Source organism: Crocodylus porosus, unplaced genomic scaffold (assembly GCF_001723895.1).
Source record: "Crocodylus porosus isolate Cpor-Errol unplaced genomic scaffold, CroPor_comp1, whole genome shotgun sequence".
In the NCBI taxonomy this organism is placed as follows: domain Eukaryota; kingdom Metazoa; phylum Chordata; order Crocodylia; family Crocodylidae; genus Crocodylus; species Crocodylus porosus.
The window spans coordinates 54,381,196-54,405,853 of NW_017728909.1; the positions used below are offsets into that span (position 1 = coordinate 54,381,196).

At 43.2% G+C, this 24,658-nt stretch overlaps 2 protein-coding genes across 3 annotated transcripts in view; one reads left to right on the forward strand and one right to left on the reverse strand.

Annotated features, from left to right (window-relative positions):
* Positions 1-10,377, reverse strand: part of TMEM167A (transmembrane protein 167A) — a 35,650-nt gene extending 25,273 nt beyond the window's left edge. The window contains exon 1 of the mRNA XM_019532321.1: positions 10,299-10,377. Coding sequence (XP_019387866.1) covers positions 10,299-10,301 — 3 coding nt within the window. The 5' untranslated portion in view covers positions 10,302-10,377. The remainder of the gene's footprint in view (positions 1-10,298) is intronic.
* Positions 10,378-10,452: 75 nt separating this feature from the next.
* XRCC4 (X-ray repair cross complementing 4) overlaps positions 10,453-24,658 on the forward strand; it is a 315,755-nt gene continuing 301,549 nt past the window's right edge. Inside the window, exon 1 of one of the 2 annotated variants that reach the window (XM_019532322.1) lies at positions 10,453-10,538. The gene's annotated coding sequence lies outside the window, so the exon portion shown is untranslated. The remainder of the gene's footprint in view (positions 10,539-24,658) is intronic. The other variant, XM_019532323.1, reaches the window with a different exon arrangement.

Below are 24,658 nucleotides of genomic sequence, written 5' to 3' on the forward strand. Positions count from 1 at the left end.
AGAATTTAAGACAATTCTCTGATACTTGGAGGCTATAGATGAAATATTATAACAAATTTATACATTTTCCATAGACAGAAGCTAAATATTGGAAGAGGGGTCCCTCTTAAATTTGAAGTAGCCTGAAATCAGGGAAATATGGTATTCCCAGCTTGTTAGTTTCCAGTTATAGATAAAATACTGGATCACGCCCTGGAAATACTACCATATAATTTCTGTAATAAAGAGCCCTAAAGAAAACTTGTATTTTTAAATGCCAAAAGGAACAACACAAAACTATGAGTAGGTTAGGACATTGAAAGATAACAAAATTGAAGACTGATAGTGACCAAAGATTCCTGTTTCTGGTCACACAATGAGTTGAAATAATTGCCTTGTTAATCTGAGGTCAGGAAGAATGCAGGGCAGATTTGCACCTTGTAGACTACATAAATCTTACGAAGCTTTCATAAGCCCCAAATTACTTCATGAGACATTGTCAATTAGCTCTCATACTGAATGTTCTTTGCTCCTTTATACATCTAACAACAAATCACTGTTAAAACATAGGCAGTCATAAAAATCCACATTAAAAATGTAACTGACTCAGAAACACAGTTCCAATCACATAAAAAAGTGAAATCAACCCACATAAAAATGTTAATGAAGAGAACCCTTTGTTAAAGTGCTAAAAGAGACCCACATTATTTAGTGTTCTCCATTGAAGAGAGTGACTGTTTAAAAGGAAAAAATAAAAGTAATTTTTTTTAAAAGCTACAGTCAACTTCCAATCTTTTATTCCTATATTTCTAATAGGAAAGGAAAGCATAGTAACTATCGCCATGCCAAGTCAACCCCCCAACCGAGTCCAAAAACACTGCTAGAAATAACAGATGTGTATAGAAATCTATGTTTTTCTAATCTACTCTGAAATACCTGCTGGGCAAATTTTTTTTTTCCCCTCCAAGTTTTCACATAAAGATGAATAGCAAATACGAGGGGTGATCAAAAAGTTCTAAGACTTAGCTTTTATTTTAAAGAATAGTGTACAAACAACATTTTTATGAGCTGCCCCCTTCAAAGTAATCTCCCCCAGATGATATGCACTTGTCCCAACGTTCCTGCCACTTTCGGAAGCAATGCTGGAAGTCGTCAACTGTGAGTTTTTTTGAGTTCTGCTTTCACATACTTATGGATGGTTGGAATGTCATCAAATCTCCTTCCTTTCAGCTTCATTTTGATTTTTGGGAACAGAAAAAAAATCACATGGGGCAAGGTCAGGTGAATGCAGAGGGTGTGGTAAACACAGGAATGTTTTTTTCAGCCAAAAGTTTTTGAATGGATACAGGAGTGTGTGAAGGAGCATTGTCATGGTACAGAAACCATCGACTATTTTCACACAGCTCACAGCAGTTTCTTCTAACTTTATCCCTCAATCGAATCAAAATCTCTTTATAAAAGGCCTGATTGATTGTTTGACCACTTGGTATACATTCCTGAACCCTGAGCATCAAGTCTTAGAACTTTTTGATCAAACCTCGTATATAACATACTTTTCAGCTAAATGGGCCACATAAGAGAGTTAGCTCCATTTAACTAAAAAAGAAGCTTCATATTCTTTATTCTGTATACATATATTTAAACCACACTTAGATAGTAACTCCATACTGCAGTTCTAAGCCATGCCAGTTCCTGTGATAAGAGCTCGAGCTTGAAAAAGCTTTGGAATGCTGTTCCATTTAGCACTTTGCTGCTCCAGTGTGGATAAGGATTTTTTAAAGCGTACTATGTATTTACCCTCAACCATAGCTTGTAACAGTATCTTATAAGGGCACTAAACTGATATAGTACCATTCATGGAAAGAGATATAGATAGAAAAATGTGTTAAGCACTTAATTTTCAAGAAACCTACATAGACTATTGCAAGGCAGAAGTCTTTCCTGTAAAGATTTGAGAAAGAAATTCCGAAACTGAACACATGCATACCGTGGCAGGAGGCCAGTTAGGGTTGCACCTTGGAGACTAGATGGTTCAGAGAAGCATCAGCTTTCACAGGCAACAGCCTACTTCCTCAGATGGATTTGATGATATAGTATGCCACCCTGCCCTGCCTGTCTGATTTCAGCTACCTACCTCGCTCCACACGTGGGAAATAATGAATGTTTTTCAGTCAAATAACTCCTTTTTAAAAGTCTTTTTGAGCCCTTTTTTTGTTTAAAATAGGAAAATGGCTCATCAAACTTGATTGTGGGTTATATTTTAAAAGATAAAAAGGAACAGACTGTAACTTAAAATGCTGTTCACAGCACTAAAGGGCTAACAGCACTAGTTAGGATCAGTCATGATTAGAGCAGGTGCTGTTCAGATGTCACAGAGCAGAAATTGGCAACCTACAGCCCATGGAGCCAGGGACTTCTGCAGCATTTCCAAAGCAAAGATTCGCTCATATGACAGCTGGGTGGTAGGTACAAGTAGTGATGGTGTGCAGGAAGGGAAGTGGTACCTGAATTAGCTCCTCTGCTGCTTCTGTCTTAGAAGTGTCATAAGCACATACTAATAACTGTGTTGTGTCAGAAGAGCAGCAGAAAGGCATTGTCCTTTTAAAAGAAAAGTTGCTCCCTGACAACCAATTCTGTCTTCCCAAAGACAGATTGCATCAGGGGTGTTCAACAGCTGGACTCTTACAGCTGGACTGGGTTAGGGTTCCCACACCACTCCCTCTCCCCCTCACACCTGGCCTGTGGTCAGACCAGGCACTGACCATCTAACCTGCAGGACAAAAAGGTTGGGCACTACTGGATTATATAAAGAGGTAGGTTCCTGGATCAAGTCTCCTGAGCACCAGAAGCTGGTGCACTCTTTGTACTCCGAGTTAATAGTTCTTGAATGCTTAAATAATTCTTACTGATACTGCAGGTACTCTGCCTCAAGTGTCTTCTCTTTGCCACAAATCTAGTTAGTGGGTACAGTGGAACATGGATATATTGCAGGCTTAGATTTGTAACTCTCCTGTAAAGATGAGGATTTGTCAGGTCTGAGCGGTGGACAGGGGAGGGTGTATGGAGTTGTAGCATACAGCTGTGCAGGACGACTATGGTGCTCCAGCTGTTTGCTGTGGCTTTTATTTCAAAGAGACCTGTTCATCTGATTAGATACACAGGCTAGCTGACAAGTTCCAGCTGAGTGGAGAAGCAATGTCCTTTGAAGTAAAAAATGGCAGCAAACAGCTGAATCACTCATTCTTAATTCAGCAACCCACCGTGAACCAAGCAGGCCACAAACCACAGGATAGGAATGGTCTGGGGTCTACTATCTCTGTCAGATTTTGGTTTGGATGCAAGGCTGAGTTGTCCTCAGGTGCAAGTGATCCAGAAATAAATTTATGGCATTATTACTCTAGCCGAGGGGCAGGCACGTATTTTGGGCAGAGGGCCACTTACTGAGTTTTGGCAAGCCAACAGGGGCTGCATGACAGGCAGCCCAGGGCAGATAAATGTTAATTTTTTAAATTTTTAGGGGCCCCATGGGCTGGACAGAATGGCCTGGTGGGCTGCATCCAGCCCCCAGGCCATATTTTGCCCCCCCCCCAGCCCAATGGTGGGCGATTATTTGGGCCCGAGGGCTGTTTTGGTGAGCTGTTGTGGGCCAGGTCAGCACACCACCCCCCAACTCACCAAAATTCCCTATATGAAATGGGACCCTCAGGCAGTGGTGTTCAGGAATGAGATGGGCAGTAAGGCTGTGAGAAGCTTTGGTTGCCAATTCAATTCAGAGGGGATTTGGCCCGATTCGGCAGCCAAATATCCAAATCTGAATCAAATCAGGAGACCCATTAATCTCTCTGAATCAAATCCAATTCAATTTGGAGAGATTCAACGATTTGGACATAAATATAGCTTTATATGTTTTTTTCTACATACCTCAAGGTACCAGGTGAATCGTGAACACCGAGATGGCAGGGTGGATGGAGCATCCCATGGACTGCAGGGAGGGGAGGGGGGTCCCCTGCCCACTCATTGGCAGAGCGTGCTGGAGACCCCCCAGCCCCACCCCAGCGACTGGTGCCTCCTGGGTCTGGAGAGGCACCTGGGGTCCCCCTGCAGCTGATCATTGAGCTGGGAGGGGAGGGGAGGTCCCCCCGCAGACTTGGCCGTGGACCTGGATGTGGCAGATCTGGTGCCAAGCATGCAACTCCCCTCCACCCCTCACTCCACTGGGCTGCTCCATCCGCTCCACCATCTCAGCTCACAAGTAACACCTGGTACCTTGAGGTACGTAGAAAAAATCCATATAAAGCTGTGTCTATGGCCGAATCACTGATTCTCTGAGTCAGAATCGAATCTTCAGATTTGGTCAAATCGAATCGGGACAGTGATTTGAATCAGCTAATTGAATCACTGTCCCTGGAATCAGGCCAAATCAGAATCAGAATCGAATATGGCCCACTTCGAAAACCCCTAATGGCCAGGGGAGAAGCCACAATCCATGCCTGCACACTCCTGCGATGGGTGTGAGTTCCACAGACAGAGGCATGCAGGGAGTGGATCGCAGCTCTGCCCCACCCTGGTCCTGCGCTGTCACTACCACATGATCCCAGCCCTGGCCCCGGATGCAGCTCCCAGCTTGCCCACATACCCTGCCCACGGAGCTCTGAAGAGCTGTGCCCAGGATCTTGGGGCAGTGGCAACCTGGGTCCAGGGCAGAGCCCAAATGGAGGTTTAGTTTCCTGCGTAATTCACGGGTAAGATGCAATAGTTGATCAAAGATTGACTCAGTAGCAAAGGACACATGTCTTCTAGCTATCTAAATGCTCCATCTCCCTTTGAAGGTTGGCTTCTGCATGGATGCAGAATGTATGCGTAAGCATCATAAGTATATCTGGCAAGTAATCAATCATTTTGCAATGGAATACACATTTTTTTCTGAATATGATGCTAAACTCTTCTAGATGCCAGAACTACAAAGGGAATAAGCTCAAATGATTCCAGTTGTACCAAAGGGTAGCCTAACTCTCAAGCCATAAAGAATTTTTGGTCTGCTTTACATTTTTAGAAGGAACAAAGGGCATGATCTTTATACCTCATATTAATGAGCTTTGTATTTTAATTTTATTAAACTTTAATTTGGCTCATTGCATCTACTTCTTCCTAATATTGAAGCCATCTTCTTTAATAGATAAAATATGAACGTAATAAAATACTCCCTTGAGGAAGCAGACTATTAGTCCAAAAATTTATGAGGGAACTGCTAAACTATTAGTTAGTTTGTATGATACAAAGCACCAAAGAGTTGTCAATCTTTCCCAGAACTACTCTTACTTTTGAATTCATCACAGAATTAAACTGAAAACTGAGAAACATGCCTTTAAAAAAAATGGCATAAGTGAAAAATTTCATACTTTGATTATACACCTCAGTAATGAATAGCGACCTACCTAAACTGCAGAGGAAGGTGCAGCAGTGCCTTTAATCTGTCTGTTTCTGTCACCTGTTCATGGCATACAAGGGTATGATTCTTCATGTGCTTGTGACTCTGACCTTCCTGCCAGGGCTTCATTCAAGTTATTATGTCAGTCAATTTCACTCAGCCTGCTGACTGACTTGTTCTTAAGGCAAAGCTTAAGTATAGTTTCTTATCTGGTTATTTATATACATTGCCCATTGGATTCTTGGGGATCCCACATATCCATATAACTTTCTGTCTTCCTCCCCCATAACAAAATTGCACATTTACCAGTCTAAAAGTCTTCCCTGATCTAATTAAGACTAGGAGAATAGTTGCATCTTTTCAGACATGAAGATTACTAATCCAGTATCCTAAAGATACCATCTCTCACTCAGTTTTCCCACTGTGATAAATGTTCTTCCCCAAACAGCCCACATAGGAATGTGATATTTTTATGGGTCCCTATTTTTAAAATGTAAATTTGTCATTGTTTGGAGGGCCTGGATATTTAACATCCCTGTCAAATGCTAATTTTGAGTGATTACCTTTCTTTAGGCTTTGAGCTTGTCCCAAGGGACTCATTACCCAATCCTGGCCCTATTGCAATTTAAGAAATAGATTTATGTCAAATACCACAATTCATAGAAACCTAAGGATGTTAAGGCTGAACTCAACTCGATGCTACTTATACCCACAGACTATACATGCCATATCAGTAAACAAACTCAAGGAAACATGCATGACATCCTATGAACATAACGGGACTAATGATACAAGTATTCCTGCAATGTGAAATGCAGGTCCATGAAAACACTGAATAAAGAATTTTGGGGGTCAACAGTTTCCACCCTAACCAGCTTGAACAGAACCAGCACATAGCTAAATCTGTTAGGTTGCACAAAGTGCTGTGCGCTAACAATTGGCACTATACCAGCCCTGTGGGACCACTGCAGGTGTGTGGTTCAAGAAAGACCGAAGTGGCTTAGGTTTTTGACTGTCTGAGACTGGCAAAAAAATTAGTGACATGGAAAAGGTGCATCATTTTTCTCTCCCCTTGGCTGCAAAGAGGGCTGACGTGAAATTCTGAGATAGTTTGTGGTTTCAAGTTATCAAATACATTACAGTAAGAAGCTTATCTCATTTCTCCACACCGACATCCATCATTATAGCTCACAAGTCAAGCACATTGCTCACTGCAGCTAAAATGCAATAGCAGTTAAACAACAGTGAAACTATTAATATTGGCAATTAAAATGGCAACAGTAAGACCTCAACATAACCTTTCAAACTAATATGGGTGGGGAGAGTCTGCACTTCTGAGAACTATTGTTTTAGGCCACTTACAGATTCAGGAAGACAACATTAAATTAGTTCACAACAATAAAAGCTAGATTCCAACTTTCTTCTGAAACTGAAAAACTGTTCTGATTTGTGATAAAGTCTATGACAAAACACTGACCACAACACTCCTGATATAGCTTCATAGCTAACTACTCCAACTGATCTACAAGCAAAAGTGATAGTATCATATATCTACCTCAGCGGTTCTCAACCTTTCTAGACTCATCATCCCTTGTTAAACTCAGAGAACCTTTAGGCAATTTTAACTCTTAGTTTTCATGCCTTCTTTGACTACAGAAAACTAACAGCAATTAACTAACAGAAAACTCAGACCACAACAGGGCAGAAAGTTCTTGACACTGGATTTGTATTTAAAATCTCTGGGTTAAGCTTGTATATTGTGTTCACATACCTAACAGAGCACCCATAACATCCTTGAAAGGATATGAAGGTACCTGTCTGAGAATCACAGGTTTACATCTTCACCTATATAAATTCTGTCTGTACTACACCAACACATCCAAAGCAGCATATTGGTCCGACAAAAAATCTGTGATGCAAAAGGCTTTGCTTCTTTATTGCATATATTAATTAATTCCCACCAATTAACAGGTCATGAAAAAGCTTTGGGAAATAGATACAGCATGCTAGACACAGTTACCAGCTTAACTCATGGGAAAGGATATTGCTTTGTTTTGAAGCATGTATTGTATTTAGGCTAAGGCAACCAGTTTACTATTTTACCCTATAAATCTATAAAAAATACCAGTCTTTTTTAAACAGTGTAAAATTATTTCTTCCTCCATCAGTCCAAACAAACTAACAAGAAGAAATGCCTTAATTCAATGACTGTCACAGGTGAACTTTCATTATAAACTCATATCAATTTACAGGATACTATAAACTTTTCAGGCTTACTTGTGTATTCTAATGAGGAAACCTCTACATTGCAGAAACAATAATCTATACAAATTCTCTCCATTTTACAATAAGGAGGATGAGAATATTGGTTGTTTTAAAAAAAGTACAACAACAGCCGGTGGGGAGGGGGAGACAGCGGGGAAGAGGGAAGTGGGAAGGCAAGGGGGGTGACTGGTGGCTGTGCCCCACCATGACCGCCACAGTGGCTGTGACTGCTGCCACAACTGCCATGGTCATGGGCCTCAGGCCAAAGCAGAGCAGGGGAGCAGCCTCAGCCTGAAGCAGCGTGGAGCGGGGTGGAGGACAGGATACAGCCCTGGCCCTGGCCCTGGCCCTAGCCCAAAGCGGCAAGGGAGAGGTAGCGAGCGGCCATGGCCCTGGCCCGAGCCCTGTCCCATGGCGGGGGGGGGAGGGGGGCCGGCCTCTGTCTGTGCCTGCCTCCTTCCCATCATTCTTGACAGAGTGAGTGAGTGTGTGTGTGTGTGTGTAAAAAATCTCCCACAATTTCCCTCAGTTTCTATCCAATTTGTTTTAAGTTAGCAGTTCAACAAGAAGTTTTGTTATTTCAAAAAGTGACATATTGTAAATATGCTCTATTAACTGGAAAACAGGGTAGAAATTTGGTTTTACAAGACCATATTCTTATTTCTGTTTTACACAGGTGTTAATGCTTCTTTTATTTGTGTTAACCATAGTCCAAACCTTCTAGCCTCCAAAGCATATAAAAGCAAAACAAAATCTTTTAGAGCTACACTATCAGACCCAACACCATGTTTTCTGGTGGCTCCCAGATCTATCATGATTCAGCCTCATTTCCCTGTACACGTCCTAGAGCTCCATATAATTGCCAGATCTCAGCCCCCAGCCCCAACACACTCCTTTGTTTTGAAGCATGATGATATCCTACGTAAGTTCACTGGAAAATTCAGCTCAACCTTCTTCCAAGTAGTCTACTTGACAGAATATTTACTTATCAAAACAAGATGTTTCTATACAGAATACGCTCTGGCTTGGACGTTCTCTACTATTATAGAAGCTCCAATTAAATAATCCCTCTTGTGGGGACACCAATCCTTTACGTACAATATTTGGAGAAAAATCCAAAGGTTAAAATCAGAAAAATAAATGCTCCACTGATGAGTGTGATTATTCTAATTTATATTCTAAGGTGGAGTTTTAAACTACTTTCCTCTCTCTGTTAGAGGCTACTTTATTATATCCAAGTAGTCTTCTAGGCTGCTGGTGAATCCATTTGCAACAGGTTCCATACATGCAGGTTTCAGAACCTCTTAATATTATGGCCATCTACTTTACAGAAAGGACAGAAAGTGCTTATATTTTGGCACTTCATTTGTCCACCCCGGACCTTACCAAAAAAAAGGTTTATTAAGAAATGGTCCTACAAGCATCGGGGAGCAAAAGCCAGACCTTGGGAATCTCTTTAGAGTTTACATAACCTTTTTCATACTGATGTACTGGTTTTCTTCAATCATGAAAAAGAACAGTTGTTCTTCCGAGTTACTGGATAGTAAAGAAAGATTCACAGAAATGATACCACTGCTGGGAATGGCCACACAAAAAATTTCCGAAAAAGTTTTATTTTCAGGTACCATAAATGTGAAGCTTTATTCTGATAAGGAATCCTATTAAACCCAAACATTTAAACAAAAGAGAAGAAACTAAATGGCTTCTGAAAGCTTAAACTGGTTGCACAAATGTGTTCTTGTCATCCACTGTAGAAAAATGTATTTTCCCCAGGTTGAAGCAATTTCAACTCCGATCCCAAATGGCTATTCTTCCACCAGATTTCTGAACTTTGGAGAACTCCTTGGAAGAACCCAGCTGAGTCATCTTCAGAGTCAGTCCACATAGGCTAGGTACAGGGATCTCATGTTGAGCTATGCCTTCATTTATACCAAATCATTCTCAAAAGCATCTACCACAGAGAGCTGTCAAAACAATTAAATCCTCTACTCATGCATGTGACATCTCAATTACAAGCACACTGAGCATCCCTATGAAGAAGATGAACAGCAAGTCAAGTTAAACCAGTAGTTCTCAACCTTTTTAGACTCGAGACACCCCCAGAAAGCTTTTGCTGTGTGTTTGACTGCCCTAGCAGGGGCATAGGTTAGAGCTGTGTTGGTCTAAGGACATGGACAGACAAGGATCTTTGGGTAAATCCGATAGCTTTTATTACACGGACTCAAATAGTTGGGGCTCACCCGACAGATTCCTGTTCAAAGGATTTGGGTTTATTTGCTAGATCTCCTCTGCCCACCCAGCAGCACGCCTGCCATGCAGCGGCCCTGCCAGGATGTCAAGGCACCCAAGGGTGCTGCTGCAACAGCGCCCTGAGCACCCCCGAGTTGGGACTGTAACACGACCGACAAGTTCCCCGGCTCTCGCAGGCAGTGACGAGGAACCTGTGGGAAAACCCTGTCAGACACAGGGCGCTGCGCGAGGCGGCCTCGCTCCCGGTCCCCCCCTCGCCTGACGCGGCGAGGGGCACCCGGATGCTCAGGTCCGGCACCTGAAGTGGGGGGGAGGGGATCCCGGACCAGGGTCCGCGAGCGCCGCCCGCCGCCTCCCACACCACCTCCGCACTCACCATAGCGCCCCGCTGCCAGCCACATCACACTTCCGGCAGCAAAGGGGCGGGACCGGAAGGCATGTGAGCCAAACATCCTTCTGATTGGCCGGATAGATGCCGCTGAGCATTCTGATTGGCGCGGGGGAGCAACGAGGGGTGGGAATGCGGCGAGGCCGTCGCGGCTTGCGATTGGCTGTGCTGAGGCCCGCGGCGAAAGCGGCCTTTCCAGGACACCGGAAGCGGCGGCGCCTGAGCGAGGTAGGCAGCGAGCGGCGCGCCCCTCCCTCGCCGGAGCTTGGGGGAGCGTTGAGGCGGGGGAGCCCTTGCTCCGCCCCCGAGTGAGGCAGCAGTGCGCGTGCGCCCCGGGGTGGGGGAGCAGAGCTCACGGCTCCAGGTCTGGTGGTGACGGGCCATAGCGGCCCGGAGCCCCGCAGTGGTTCCGCCCTGCACCCGGCGTGGGCCGAGGCCGCCCCGGTTTGCTTTGTGTGGCTGAAGGAGCGGGACGGGACCTCCACGCGCCGCCGGTCCTTCTCCTGGCCTTGGCCCTGCCTCTGTCCCAGCCCCAGGGGACACCGCAGCTGAAGAAGGCGGCCCCGGGCCTGCAGCAAGGCTGTGCCGTCCTGGGGCCCTGCCACGCGTTGCCTGCACCAGGCTCGTGGCGACTTGCGCAGTACGTGCGGGTGGCCCCGAATGCCAAGTCGTTGTCATGCAGTTCAGTAGTGAGTCGTGCAAGAAGTTGAGAGCGGCCCTATTTTCAGAGTCGTAGTCACGCATGGAAAGTGAGCCTCCCTAGAAAAGAGCCACTTGGCTCTTTGGGGAACAGCTCCAGAGCTAGTTTATATCCAGCTGTCATTTGACCATGTAGTAGGGTTGCCAACTCTGTTTGAATCTGTCCTGGTCGGTGTCCAGACTGCCAAACACAATGTGAACGTGCCCATGTGCTTGCGTATGTTAGTGATGGATTATGGTGCATAGACTTTACGTCAGGAAGGCAGATGCACCTGATTATTGCATTTAAAAAAATCCTGCACTACTGTATAAATTGGATTCAACGTTTAATATTTATTTTAACGGATGCCTTATCATTTATCTCCCAGGTGACTCTCAGTAAGCTCCTAGAGATTTATGTCTAATTCCTGGAGATTTCTGGAGGGTTGGCAATGCTAACATGTAGCAGGGCCCTTCACCTTTGCACTTAGTGGGATTTAGTGGTGCGTGTAGACATGCAGAGCACTGTTTCCGACACGCTGTACTGTAATTATGATGCGTTTGAGTCTCGATGAACTGAGTCTGCTGGAGCATGCTAATTAGCACACTAGCAGCCTTGGGAGCTTGTGTATTAAGCATCCCCATGCTTCAAAATGATGGCAGGAGCTTTTTAACTAAAGCTCATCACATGAGCTCTAGTAAAAGAGCACCTCTGCTGGCATTTTAAATCATGGAGGTGCTGGATGCAGGAGACACTGTGGGTGCTGTAATTAGAGTGGGTCTCGAGCTGCTCTTCTTGACCCCTCCCCCCCCCGCCACCCCAGCACGTCCCACAGGTATGCAGTGCTGTCTAGCAGCCCTGAAGCTGACTACCTGCATTTATTTTCAAGATCTTAGGAGCCAGGGGCTGTTATTAAAAGCCTTGGGTTTGTCTTCCTTTGTTTTTGAGACTCACAACAGCTTTCCCAATCCCTGTTTCTGGCTTACTTAAAGGGAGTACAATTACAATGCTGACAGATAGAACTAGTATGTAGTTTACCCAAGTATAGTTAAAGATAAATTGTTAGATTATGCACGTTACACAGATAACCAATATTTATTATGCGTTAGAAAAAAGCAACAAATTGGGACTGGCAGTATGGGTCTAAGGGGAATGCTTTGTGGTTGGAATCCTGCAATTAGAAACTTGTCCATCTCTTTGAAAGGGGAATCAAGCATTTGATCTTCCCTTGATGTGTTCACTAACTCATACTAGTAACATCTTGGTGCTTGATGTTCTGTGACAATCTAGACATGGTGGCATGGGCAGACACTGTGTGTGGTATGTTACAGATTGGGGAGGGGACAGGCAGCATTGTGGCAGGTAGTGTAAGGAGCAGATTGGGCTGGGATTGCAAGTAAGGAAGCAGAAATCAGAGCAGCAGATTAGACCAGGGCACAGGGCTTGGAGCAGATTGGGCAGGGGAAGGCAATTGGAATGGAGAAAGTGGGGCTAATTTCGGGCATGCCTGTGGGGGGGGGAGGGGGGGAAGTTGATACCCACTGGAGTCTATTGGTCTATGAAAACTTAAATATATAATGGATCTTCTTTACGTTATACCTACAATCGTAGACTAGTGACCAGATATTTATATGGTTGATCTTACATTATAGGATGACATTACAGGATTGTATTATATAACTTAAGATATATAATAACTGCACACATATCTAAGGGTTACATTTTTACCTCTTTTATCTATATCTATTAAAAGTCGTGAATTTAAATCCTGTAGATGTTTAAAGTAGTCTGTGTGCTATATAGGTTGTTGGGTTAATTAAAACACTACATTTTTAAGACGCATTTTAGATTATACATTCTATAGAGAGACTTGCATCTGGCAGCTGGTTTTAAAGAAGGTCTACCTCTACCATCCAGGGCCTTTGAAATGGATAGTATTTAATTTGTTGGCTCACCATGAAACAGATGTGGTGTTTGTTTTTTAAACAGAGTATTTTTTTAAGCAGTGAGCTTTGATCCTCTAAGGAATTTCAGGAAAACAGGGCTACATATGTGAAGGCCAATTTGGAGTCGAAGAGTTTCTTCATGATTATTATATATTTGCAGCAAGGTGCCTACATTTGATGTCATGTCTTCTGAAAGTTTATTACACCAATAACCCAGTTTTGCCCTTTCCAAGACTAGTGATTCTTAAAGAATGGGAAAGGCTATCCATGCTTCAAAATGATAGTTTTATTTTGGGTTCTCTTTATTAAGGTTTACTTTTTAACTGCAGTGCATTGTTTTCAGCCTAAGTTGTTATACAATGCAAACATTAGTTTCTTTTCTTCACTGGGCAATGGGGAAGAAGAATTACACTCCTCCTATAGGAGATAGAAGGTTAACAGTTGATATGAGCAAATACTGCCTTAGGAAGTTACACAATGGTCAAGAATGGAAATACAAACACAGTTATACTGAATGTAGGCAAGCTTCTGTTTAAACAACCATTTAAACATAACTGACATACACGTATCAAAAGGTCAGAGGTTCTTTTGAACCTAAGATTTTTTTTGTAACTAACAGTATACAAGGGAGCAAAGTAGTTAAGGTGGCATCCAGTTGTTTTGCTCTCTAGCCCAAACGACCAGGTTGCGGTTGTCTGGCCGAAGACCTTTTTAGGACACATCTAGAGCAAGGCTTGAACTTGTGTTGCTGGAGCAGGACCAAGGTGCATCGGTCTGCCACTGTATCCCTTAAAATAAATATATAAAGCACTTAATGTGCCTATCTATATGTTCTGGCTTTGTTTTTTACAAAGAACCCAGAATAATAGTTCACGTGATTTTAGTTTTCCAGAAGAGGACCCAAATTTCAGTTTCTAATTTGCAGTGTATTGATACTGGATATTGATATCTGGAACTTTTTACTAAAATATTGGTAAACAGAATTCAGGCTAGGTTGATTTTATATTAGTTTTTATTTAAATTACTGGTTTTTGTCACGGTGTTAAGCAGCAAGCAAACCTTAATTTAAATAATCAATTTTAAATCTTGTTTGCATTGGCACTTTTTGGTTATTTTTCAATGGATTTGCAACTAAATCCATTTTGATGCTAGTTCTGCACCTTTTGCTAGTCATGAACATACTTTATATATGTATTTAACAAATTAGTTAACAAATTATACAGTTTATTCATTCATTCAGCTGCTCTGTGTCTTCATTATATTAGGAAATGATGAATGGCATGCTTTTTATAGATTTAAATAGATTTTTTTTACTCATACTTTTGTCAGGTGAAGTTTGGATACTAATTGGAATTTAGTTAAATATGCAAAAAATTCACTTTTTCATTCTTATATTTGTATAATGAAATTATGTTGAGCATGTTGATACATGAGAAAAAGACTATCAAAACTTTTTTACACTTTAGGATAAACTACTTCTGAAATAAAGCAATAATTGTAGCTGATGAGTTAAGCTGATTTTTTTTTTTCTTGTTGTCATGCCTTGGTTTTTAAAATTCATAATCTTCTGCATCTCACTCCTAGTTTTATTTAGATATTGAGAGAAGGAAAAAGAAGGATTTCTAGCTTTTTATCTCCAAATCAGTTTCTTCACTTTGAATGAACGTCATTCGACCAGATTAAACTGAATAAACTGAAAGGAAGAAAACATTCTGCACCTGCAGAAGGGGCTACAACTGTCAAAATTTGGTTTATCACTTCAGAAAAGCCTGGTTCCAGATGCTCAGTGAGTTTCTGCAGTTCAGTCTTTTGCCTTTCTTAAAACTTTAGCAGTAATATAATTCAATTTTAATTATTTTGATAGATTCTAATAAATTTAGGCCTAATAGTATTGTCATAATTCCAAATAGATTTGTTTAAAATACATTTAAGATAATGATCATATTTTAAACTTAAAAAGTATTTAATTTCTGTATTAAAATATGTATTTGTCTCTGAAATAATTGTCTCTAAGTGATCTCCACTGTACTGTTTAAGTGTCTAACAATTTGGACTAGTAGGAGAATTAGAGTGTTGTATTTGGTGATCATTTGAAATTACAGAGGACATATGAGGACGTAGGTATGTAGTACGTGCCAGTTAAGCATTAATGATCCAAATGCCTTTTGAAAGTTGGCATGTCTAGCAGCACAGTATTTCCTAGGATGATTCTGTGACATACTGATTTAAAGATTGCCTCCTTCTGAGCCTTTAACATAAAAGTGTACAGCTTTTTCCTCACAAGTTCCTCTACCCAGCTGTTGACTGGGTTTAGCTTAAGTTGAGGCACCTAGGCATACTGCAGTCTTATGTGAATCAAATGCCCACACATTAGATAGCAATTGTTTTTTTTAAAGAGGTAAGCGGTATTTGGGTCATTTCTTAAATAAACAAGCAATATATGCCTTTCTGCTTGCTGTAGTGTTGAATACAATTACTACTGAAGGGATTGTTCAGTGTTTACATAACTTAAGGCATAGACCATAGTGAAATTTTGTTGCACAGTGTCTATAAAGAATATGTACAAATATTGTGTGCGTGATACTGTTACTTTTCAAAATCTCCTTCGACATTCCTTCTATATTTTTATAAAGTGAAAAATTATCGTGACAGCGAGAAGAGCTGTTTTAACAACTAAAACTAGACTGAAGTTAAAAATACCTGGGCTCTTGGCATGACTAGTCCTTACACATATGATTAGAAAACAAAAGTGTGTTCACCAGGATAAAATAATCAGTGTACAATAAGAAAAGCAGTATCCCTATATTCTAAGATGTGCTGTGAACCTTGGTTTGTGTAATTACCAGGGCTGCTCTTAGAAGTCTTGAAAATGAGGGGGGAGTGTCACCGTGAATCTACCTAGCTCCTGTCATTTTCCAAGCTTGTAACAACATCCCTCAACAACTGCTTCCCTTTTACTGATTCTGGTGCAGGTAAAGTTATAGACAGTGGGGCCCATTTGTGATATGTGCTTAAGTTATTTAAGCACTCAGCTGTTGTCTGCTACATATAAGCAATAGCCAACAAATTGGGACTGGTATTGTATTCTGCAGCTGAACAGATTTATTCACAAATTCAGTATGCACATAAGAGAGTGCCATACTGTGGAGTTAAAACTTGCCCATCTCTCTGGAAAGTGGGGATAAATTTGTTGTTTTACTGAACATTCCAATTTATAATAGGATAAGATTAAAAGAAGCATTTGGTCCTCCTTTTGTTTGTGTTCTGACTCATAGTTTTACTATCTTTGGGTTTGATATACTTGAATAGACAAGAGAACATTTAAAGGCCTAAAGAGGTTTGCTACAAATCTTGTTTGTATAAATTTGCACAAGTACATCCGTAAAGCTGGAAATAAGGATATACCACATACCAGTTTCTTAGTTTTCTTTTATACCATCCCTGACATGGTAGCATGCCCTAAAATACAGGTGTGAAATGTATGAAATTTTATGTTCATGTAGTTTGCTACGCCTACATATTCATCTAACCTCCTAAGAAGGATGACAGGAGTATCAATAATGTGTGGCACATTGGGACATAACCTATATAGAAGCAAGGTCTGACAGTTTGCAACAGTAGATGATATGACATTTCAAAGAAACTCATTTGCTTTGAAATCCCATCCCCTGTCATCAACCCTAGATGCAAGCAGTGAACCTACGATGATGCCAGAAACCTGCAATAGGGTACCATGGATTGAATGTGGGTAACTACTGTGTTCTGGTGAGCCACCATAATTATAAATGTACGAATAGCACATGGAATACTGAATTCGAAAAAAAAAAAAAAAAATCCTGCATCTTCCTGCCACTTACCAGCTACAAGAGTACATGGGGTGGTGCTTTATAAATTTAGTAGTGTGACACTGATAGTAGCATGATAGTGACACGGTTGAAGAAGTAAGTGTTGCACGTGGACTTAATAAGCGTCTAATTAATTAGGGTCACTCAATGGGTGGCTTCCCTCTACAGTCCAGCAGCAAATGAAGAGGGGGTCTTTGGCCCTGAGATAGATACGCCCTGGTCCATCTGTTAACTACACCCCGTCAGTGCCATATACCTCACCTCCCCTCCAACAGTGGAAAACAGAACAAAACACAAATTAAATCACTGGCAGTAACACCAGATCCTAAGGGCTGCCCGTTGCTCCTTCTATGACTATTCCTATCTCCCGTTCTATAGGCCCCAGTTGCCAGCTCTTAAGTCTCAGCTAGCCTAACCTTGGCCTGGGGTCAGCCTACTATGCTCTTGGTGGGTCCCCTCCCGTCCGCACCCTCTATGATCCCACCTGGTTGCATGATCTGGAGCCTGCTGCCTCTTCATATCTTCTGAGGGCTCCTCCAGGTCTCAGTGTTCCTCCACTCTTCTCGGCCTCCACACCTTGACCTTGCTTCCTCGTCTCCTGCCTTGCTGCTGGCGGCGATCTTCTCCTGAGGGATCCGGCTCCCTCCACTGGGGCTGCCGGCTGCAAGCCCCCATGCTCCCTTGCTCTGAGGGGACTTGGAGAGTACTTCCTTCTCCAGCGTTCCTCCACCTCTGTCTCCCCTGGGGCTGCGTTCAGCTGCTTTTAAAGCCCCCAACTGGCTCCTGCCGCCGTGGCCATCAGCTGGCCGTAATTGTATAAAAACGCGGCTAACGAGCCGCTCGGGTCCCGCTGCCACTTCCGGTTTCACTGTGCTGCTCCCTGAAGGTAAGAACTTTTCTATTTGTTTTTCTTTCCTTTCCTCCCTGTTCCTGTTCCCCGGGTTCCTCCCAGGCTCCCTGGGATTTTCCCCTTGGCTGCTCGCCGGGACAAAGAGAAATTGTGAAAGATAAATATGGTGGGCCAGACAGGTGTGCACATGTGGTACCATTCCATCCTGACATGTTTATGCTAGGGTTACAATATGTTTGGAGAAGGCAGCTGGGTTGTTGCCTGTCATTCATTATAAAAACACAGAAGTTGTCATTTGTGTCTCTCATCTACCTTGGTCTACATGGTATTGAACTTGGGATGCCTCAGACATACAGTAAGCAAGGTGCAAGTTGATATATCGCATGAGACCGATGCAAATGATGGCAGCACATCATCATTGCAGCATTGTATGGTGCCTCTCAGCCTCATTATTACAGTGGGTACCTGGATACAGAACTATAGGTCAGTGACGTGGTTAATGGCTATGAGTGACACTGTGTAGAACAGCAAGTGTCATTCCTTAAAACATTAATATATGTCTCTAAAGAAAATCCTGCTTATGTCAGCAGTTATAGTTGCTGCTTATGTCAGTCAGGCTTGCTGACTCAGGTAGGATGCTGTGCATTGGTCTGAATTATCCAAAAGAAAGGACATTTCTAGAACAACCATCACTGAAATATTTGGTATTGGATGCCAGATCAAAAGGGATCAAATTTTTAAATGTATTTTTAAAGTATCTGAATGCCAAATTAAACTAAAGATATTTATTAATTGCTCAGTAGGATTTTTAAAAGTGTCTCGATATCTAATTTGTGTTGATTCTAGCAGAGTTAGGCACTTCTGAAAATCCCCCTTGTAACCGTCGGGCTTTGAACTCGAGCGGCCTTTGCTCTACTGGTGGATGTGAAGCATCTCCTGGGTGGATGTGAAGCATCTCCTGGGTTCGTGTCATTGCCAGAGTAGCTCTCTTCTTCCTGTGTTGCCAACCCCATTTTCACCTGCCACACCTTGCTGTTCTTTGGTAGGAGGGGTCGGCTAATGGGCTGCTCGGTGGCCCGGGGTTCACCCGGTGGTCACTCTCAGGACTCTACCACTCCTACACCCTGGCCTCACGCCTCCTTCAGTATGCTGCTCAGCTGTTGGCCTCGGCCTCTTTGTGCGGGGATAACCCTTTCCGCCTTTACATTTAGATGCCAGTGGCTTAAGGCCCTGCTTGCCTGTGAGGGCCTACCCCAGAGCCCTTCACACCTCCGTCCCTTCCTTCAAGGATACATACAACCAAAAAGGGGAAACCCTACTGAGGCTTCTCTACAGCCCCGCTTCTCGGGCTCTCGTTCCTATCCCCTATGCCCTTCATCCAGGGTAACAAATGTGCCAACCACCATCAACTACTAAGCTATTCCCTGCCCCTTTCTCCCTTTCCCCGGAGCCTAACAGGGAGAGGATGCTTTTCTTCTTGACCCGTCGCCTCCAAGAACTGCTCCCATCCGTTCCTCAATCCAGTGGAACTTGGTGGCGATACCCACTCCGACTGCCAACCCCTTTAAGACTCTCCCGGAGTCTTCTCTCCCCATTGTGCTTTCCTCCACGCCTTGTCATCCCATCACTCCCACCTGTGTTCCGCTCTGCTTCCAGGTGCCGCCTCAGCTTTGCCTCTGTCCTGTGCAGGCTCTCATCAGGGTGCTCCACCCTCCACCACCTGTGTCTGCTCCTGCTTGCCAGGCTCCCCGGGTCCAGTGAGCAGGGTATTCTCCGCTGCTAGCGTCAGGCGCAGCTTCCTTCCCAGGCTATCCGTCCCCTTCGCAGCAGTGGCCGCCGTTTTTATTTCTGCCAGCCGGCGTCTGATGCTGACATCATTGGCCTGCTGTAATTGAACAAAAAGGTGGCTAACGAGCCACGCAGGCTCTTTCTTCTGCCCCGTGTGCATCCCATCCCGAGCTGCCACTCGTTATTTTGACTCCTGGGACACCCCTGTACACCCATCTGCATCTTTAAATATCTTAATACCTTTAAGATATTGGACCTGCAAGTCTTACATTATTTGAAATCTTGACTTGAAGGACAAGGCCAGGGATGTTACACATCTTTTAAAAGAAGACTGTACGAGGGTAGTCCTTCACTGACAATTTTGTTTCTTAAATGAACAGCCTTGCCCTCCGAATTATATTGTTTTGTGTTAGTGCTGGTAAGGTTATGTGGACATATATGTGCATGTGTGTAGCCATTACTGTGCTACATCTATGTAAACATGAAGTGACCCTCATTAGATCAATCATCTTTTTGTCTAGATGTCTGGTACCTGTCTCCGTTATTTGGATATGGGAGATTTTAGACGACTCTAATGGATGGAAAAATATAAGCAATATATTAAATAAATATACTTCATGCCTGAAAGCTTGTTTTCTATTTCTCCCAGTTGGTTCCATAAAAGATAATGTCAAAAAACCCCAACGCTTGCTTTTCACACATATCCTGGACCATTACAGCTACAGCAGCACACTAACCCTACTACAGTAAAAGCTCTGTTATCTGGCATCCCCCAGGAATGGGGGATGCCGGACAATAAAATATGCCAGTTAATTGAGCGGCCTTGGCTGCCGCTTCTCCCGCTGCATCTGGGGCATCCCGGTGCCCCTCCCACCGCACTGCTGTCCCTCCCACAGGCCCAGCATGCCCTGCACAGCCTGTTATGCCCCCAGGCTGTGGGGGCTTGGCAGTGCAGGCTGCTTTGTCTTGGGCCATGGGGGCTCAGAGAAACCGGAAGTGCCAAGGCGGGCACTTCCAGTTTCACTTTATCTTACAAGCCGGCATGCCAGTTAGTAGAGATGCCAGCTAACAGAACTTTTACTGTACTTGCTATTTTATGAGCGCTGGGCCTTTAAAACCAAATATTTAATTAATGATTAGATAAAATAATTTATTTTTCATGAGGGGTTTTACTGGTATTCTGTAGAAAATAGATACATTTTATTGCCACCGTGTGACACGGGTTACTAAACAAGGCGGATCTATAGTCAGACTTAGTAAATGGCAGTTCTTATGTTCTTAAAGAAAGTTTTCCATAAAAGGAACAAGATTTAGCTAAATTTTGCTTTGTCTGTTGTGGGGAGAACCAAGTGGCCCAGAACAAATAGGTACAATCAATGTAAGCTTAGGTTCAAATGTTCTCTTAACCCACCACTGTGAATAATAAGGCTCAGATGTTATCTTCTTAGCTACCTATCTGGCAAACAGGTCAATCAATGCTGGTCATAGATACCAGGGAAGCTGTAGGTGATAAGTGTGCGTAAGCCTAAATTGTGTCATAGACTAGATCCTGGTATGTATGTAGGCTAGCACGTTGTAAGATGATAGCATGTTGTTGCTGGCCAAAACACCATATATTGTTGGCAGTACTGTTTAAATAGCTCCTTTTTAACAACCCCAGAGTACGTGAGGCCCCAGAGCAGCATTTAAAAAATAAAAGCACTAGGGAGCAGATAATTGTTTAAATTCTAAATATTATTACTTTGTTTTGCTTTAAGGAGCAAATTAAAAATTACCTCAAGGGCATGGATTTTATTCTAAACATAAGGTTTACTTAGTTTCTCTTCCTGACTCTGCACCTGAGTTGTGAGTCTGCACCAGGTTTGATAACAACATAAAGTGCTTGAGTTTTTTAAATGCAAGGAAGATTATTAGAATTAACTAGCGAATTGCCCATCAAGAATGTTGGGGGGAATGGGGCCGAGCCCCGTGTCCAGCCCGGTGGTCTGGCCCCACTCCCTCCTACTTACCCCCACCACTCTGGATCTGGCTGCGCTCCACCCCCTGCCTGCCGCTCTGGGTCCGGCCCTGCTCCACCCTCACCCCTCCGTTGCTCCAGGTCCAGTCCTGCTCTACCCCCCTTGCTCTGTGTCCGCCGAGTCCATGTCTGTCTCCCTCCCTCCCTGTCCACCAGTTCTTACTCCCTGCTGGCTGTTCTGGGGGCCGTTGGGCCTGGGTGTCCAGGGAGCACTGCCATTGTGATCCCCACTCCTTTCACCCTCAGGCACAGAGGCGGCAGGGAAGCCCCCCTGCTCAGGCGCCTGGGGTGTGTTTCCTGCTGCCACAAACTTCTCTGGCAATGGTGCAGACTTAGGCATGTGCAGCCTGGGCCATGCCACCAATCACTGCCCACCATCTTGGTGGTGCATGCGCAGTTGGCCAAAAGCGTTACAGACAAGTAGACAGATGCACAAACAGACAGACTAAGCCTTTTATTATATTAGATTTTTACAGCTATTTCCATATTAGAGGCAGGTGCATTCCTTATGAGATACCTAATCAAGTAAATATTTTGTATAACTACATTTCACACGAGCTGAGGAGAAATTAGAAAATAAGTGATTAAGTTATTTTTGTTTGTTGATCTGAGTAAATAGATCTAACTAGTTACCAGTGTATCTGATGAGAAAACTTGTTAAGTTAAGCAATTAGATCTTTTCATCATATGGATAAGGAGAGATGACCAGTATTACTCCTCCCTCAGAGACATCTTAGTAATTTTACAAAAGATTATTTGGTAAAAGGTACTGCGGAATTGAAAGTTTGGGAATTATTGAAACAATGCAAACAATCCTACATGTGCTGTACAGACTTGTAGATGAGTTTTCAATCTAACATTGTGTGAATGGGAGTCCCCAAACAGACCAGATGGATAGATCAGAGATGGTAAAAAAATATGGGAGTCTGATCTGTGATTGTGCAAGTGAACCAGTTACAGCAAAGACTGAGAACTTTTGTGCTTCTGAGCAAGAACTTTGCCAAATTGCTTATTATCTTGGGAAAGGAAAATTAATGCAAGAGCAAGAGTGAGGCTGTATTTCCTATCACAAGTTGCATTTGTTTTTACAAATGAGGCAAATGATTATGAAAGGGATTGTTTGTTTATAGGTCTACAAAAGGATCTTAGAGGCCACCCTTTTCAACACAGTAGCTGGACAGGAAAGAGGGAGCACAGGGCTTTCCAAATGCAGTCAGCTGTGTCCAGTTTATGGTAGAAGCTTCACAAAAGTGAGGAAAGATTTGCATTGACTCTGAACAAATTAGAATGGGTTAAAAAGTTGTTAGAAGCAGAAAACTATTGTGTTGGTGTATATTAAATGTTGCTACTTAGGAAAATGAGTCTTGAAATAGAAGTAATGCATAGAGTACAATTTTTTAAGTTTGGGATTGTCTGGGTGGAAGTAGTGACTTTAGTGAGTGCCATTCATCATAGAAAATAATTTGTTTCTTGCCTGCTTTTTTATTTCCTTAGATAGACTAAAGTCTCCTTGGTATAATGATAAAGGAATTCTGAAGTCCTGGTGCTTGGTAACCTGTTGTGGATGCATTTATAGAAAAAATGATTTTTTTTCCTCCTGTATTTTTAAAATCAAGATATACATTTCCTTGAATAAAAAAAGATTAAATTTATGCAACATCTCTATTAAATCTTCTCTACTATAGCAATTTAGTATTGCTCAATTATTAAAGAAATCACAAAAGAGTTTTCTAAAAATCATGGGACTTAAATGGGAATTTTAAAATACATGCTTTAAATTGAACATTATATTATGATTTTGTCTGCTTATTTATGGAAACCAAATAAAGAGTAGATTTAGCTTTGTATAAGCAAGTTTAAAAACATTTGAAATGTTAATTTAGCCCAGCAAATACAAACAAAATAAAAAAAAGATTTCACTGAAAGAAAAAAATCCCTGTGAAAATTCTTAGTGCCCAAATGGCATTGCAAACAAAGGACACTGTATTATGAGACTTTAGTTTTTACTGAGCCTGGATTTTAATGTATGATACTAGTATGTTATTGGTTAAGTAATATGATTCTGATCACCTTAAAATTTGGTTTGGATGAGATATAGGGCAGGGGTAGGCACCCCCTGGCACAGATGCCAGAGGGTGGCATGTGAAGGCATTTTACTTGGCACATGCCTTGGGGAGGATAGTGGGAAGGGGCTGGGGCTGCACTGCCACAACAAGGATTGAGTCCCCCTCAGTTCCCCTGCCATCTATCTTGGCACACCAACATCTTACAAGTCAAGGATGTGGGTGTTTTGGGCACTGCCCAAAAATGTTGCCAACCCCTGGTGTAGTGTTTCCACTTCTTGCAAAAATACTTTCCAGATGTATAGCTTGAAAATGCTTTATTATGTTGCACTACTAGTCATACAAAAGTAATTATGTAAAACAAAATTACAAACAAAAATGATTTGAAACAAACTTATAAATGGTACTGCCTGTTGCCAATAAATTCAACTCAGTTTGATCCCGGCAAACTTTAAAACTACTGTCAAGAAACTGGGGGGGGGGTTGTGGTTAGGGAGCCCCCCCTGCCTTGTGGGCCTCCTCAGCTATCCCAGCTGGGGTCTTGGGGGGAGTTGGGTTGGATCTGTGTGATGGGGAGGTGCTGCTGGCTTGGATTTGCAGCAGCCTGAGCTGGGGTAGAGTGGGGAGGAACAGAGCCCCTCCCCACTGTACCAGTCTGGCTTGGCTTCCCCCTTCCCCAATCCACAGCTGAGGTAGCTGGGGGTGCGGGCTCTGTTCTCCCACCCCTGCAAACTCTGGCTGTGGTAAAACTGAACCGGCAGCTATGTGCTGCTGCTGTCAGGAGGCTTGGGTGGGGGTGGGACTGGAGCTCACCTACTATGCGGCCCCAGCCTAGCTACCCCTGCTGAGTTCTTGGGGGGAGCTGGGCAGGACCTACGAAGTGATGGGGCTCAGTTTCCCCCTCTACCCCAGCTCGATGTGCAGCCAGGAGGCTGCTGCTGTTAAATGGCTCATGTGGGGGAAGGGAGCCCCCCTCATCACATGGACCTGGCCTGGCTTCTCCCAAGACCTCAGCAGGGGTAGTTGTTGCGGGGGGAGATAAATGGTGTGGGGTATGTGGTGCCTCCTCTAGTGGGAAGGGGCTGAGGACAGGGGCACTCCAGCACTCTCCTGGGAAGCTGCTGGAGTGCCCCCTCCTGCTGGCCAGTGCTAGTGTAGGC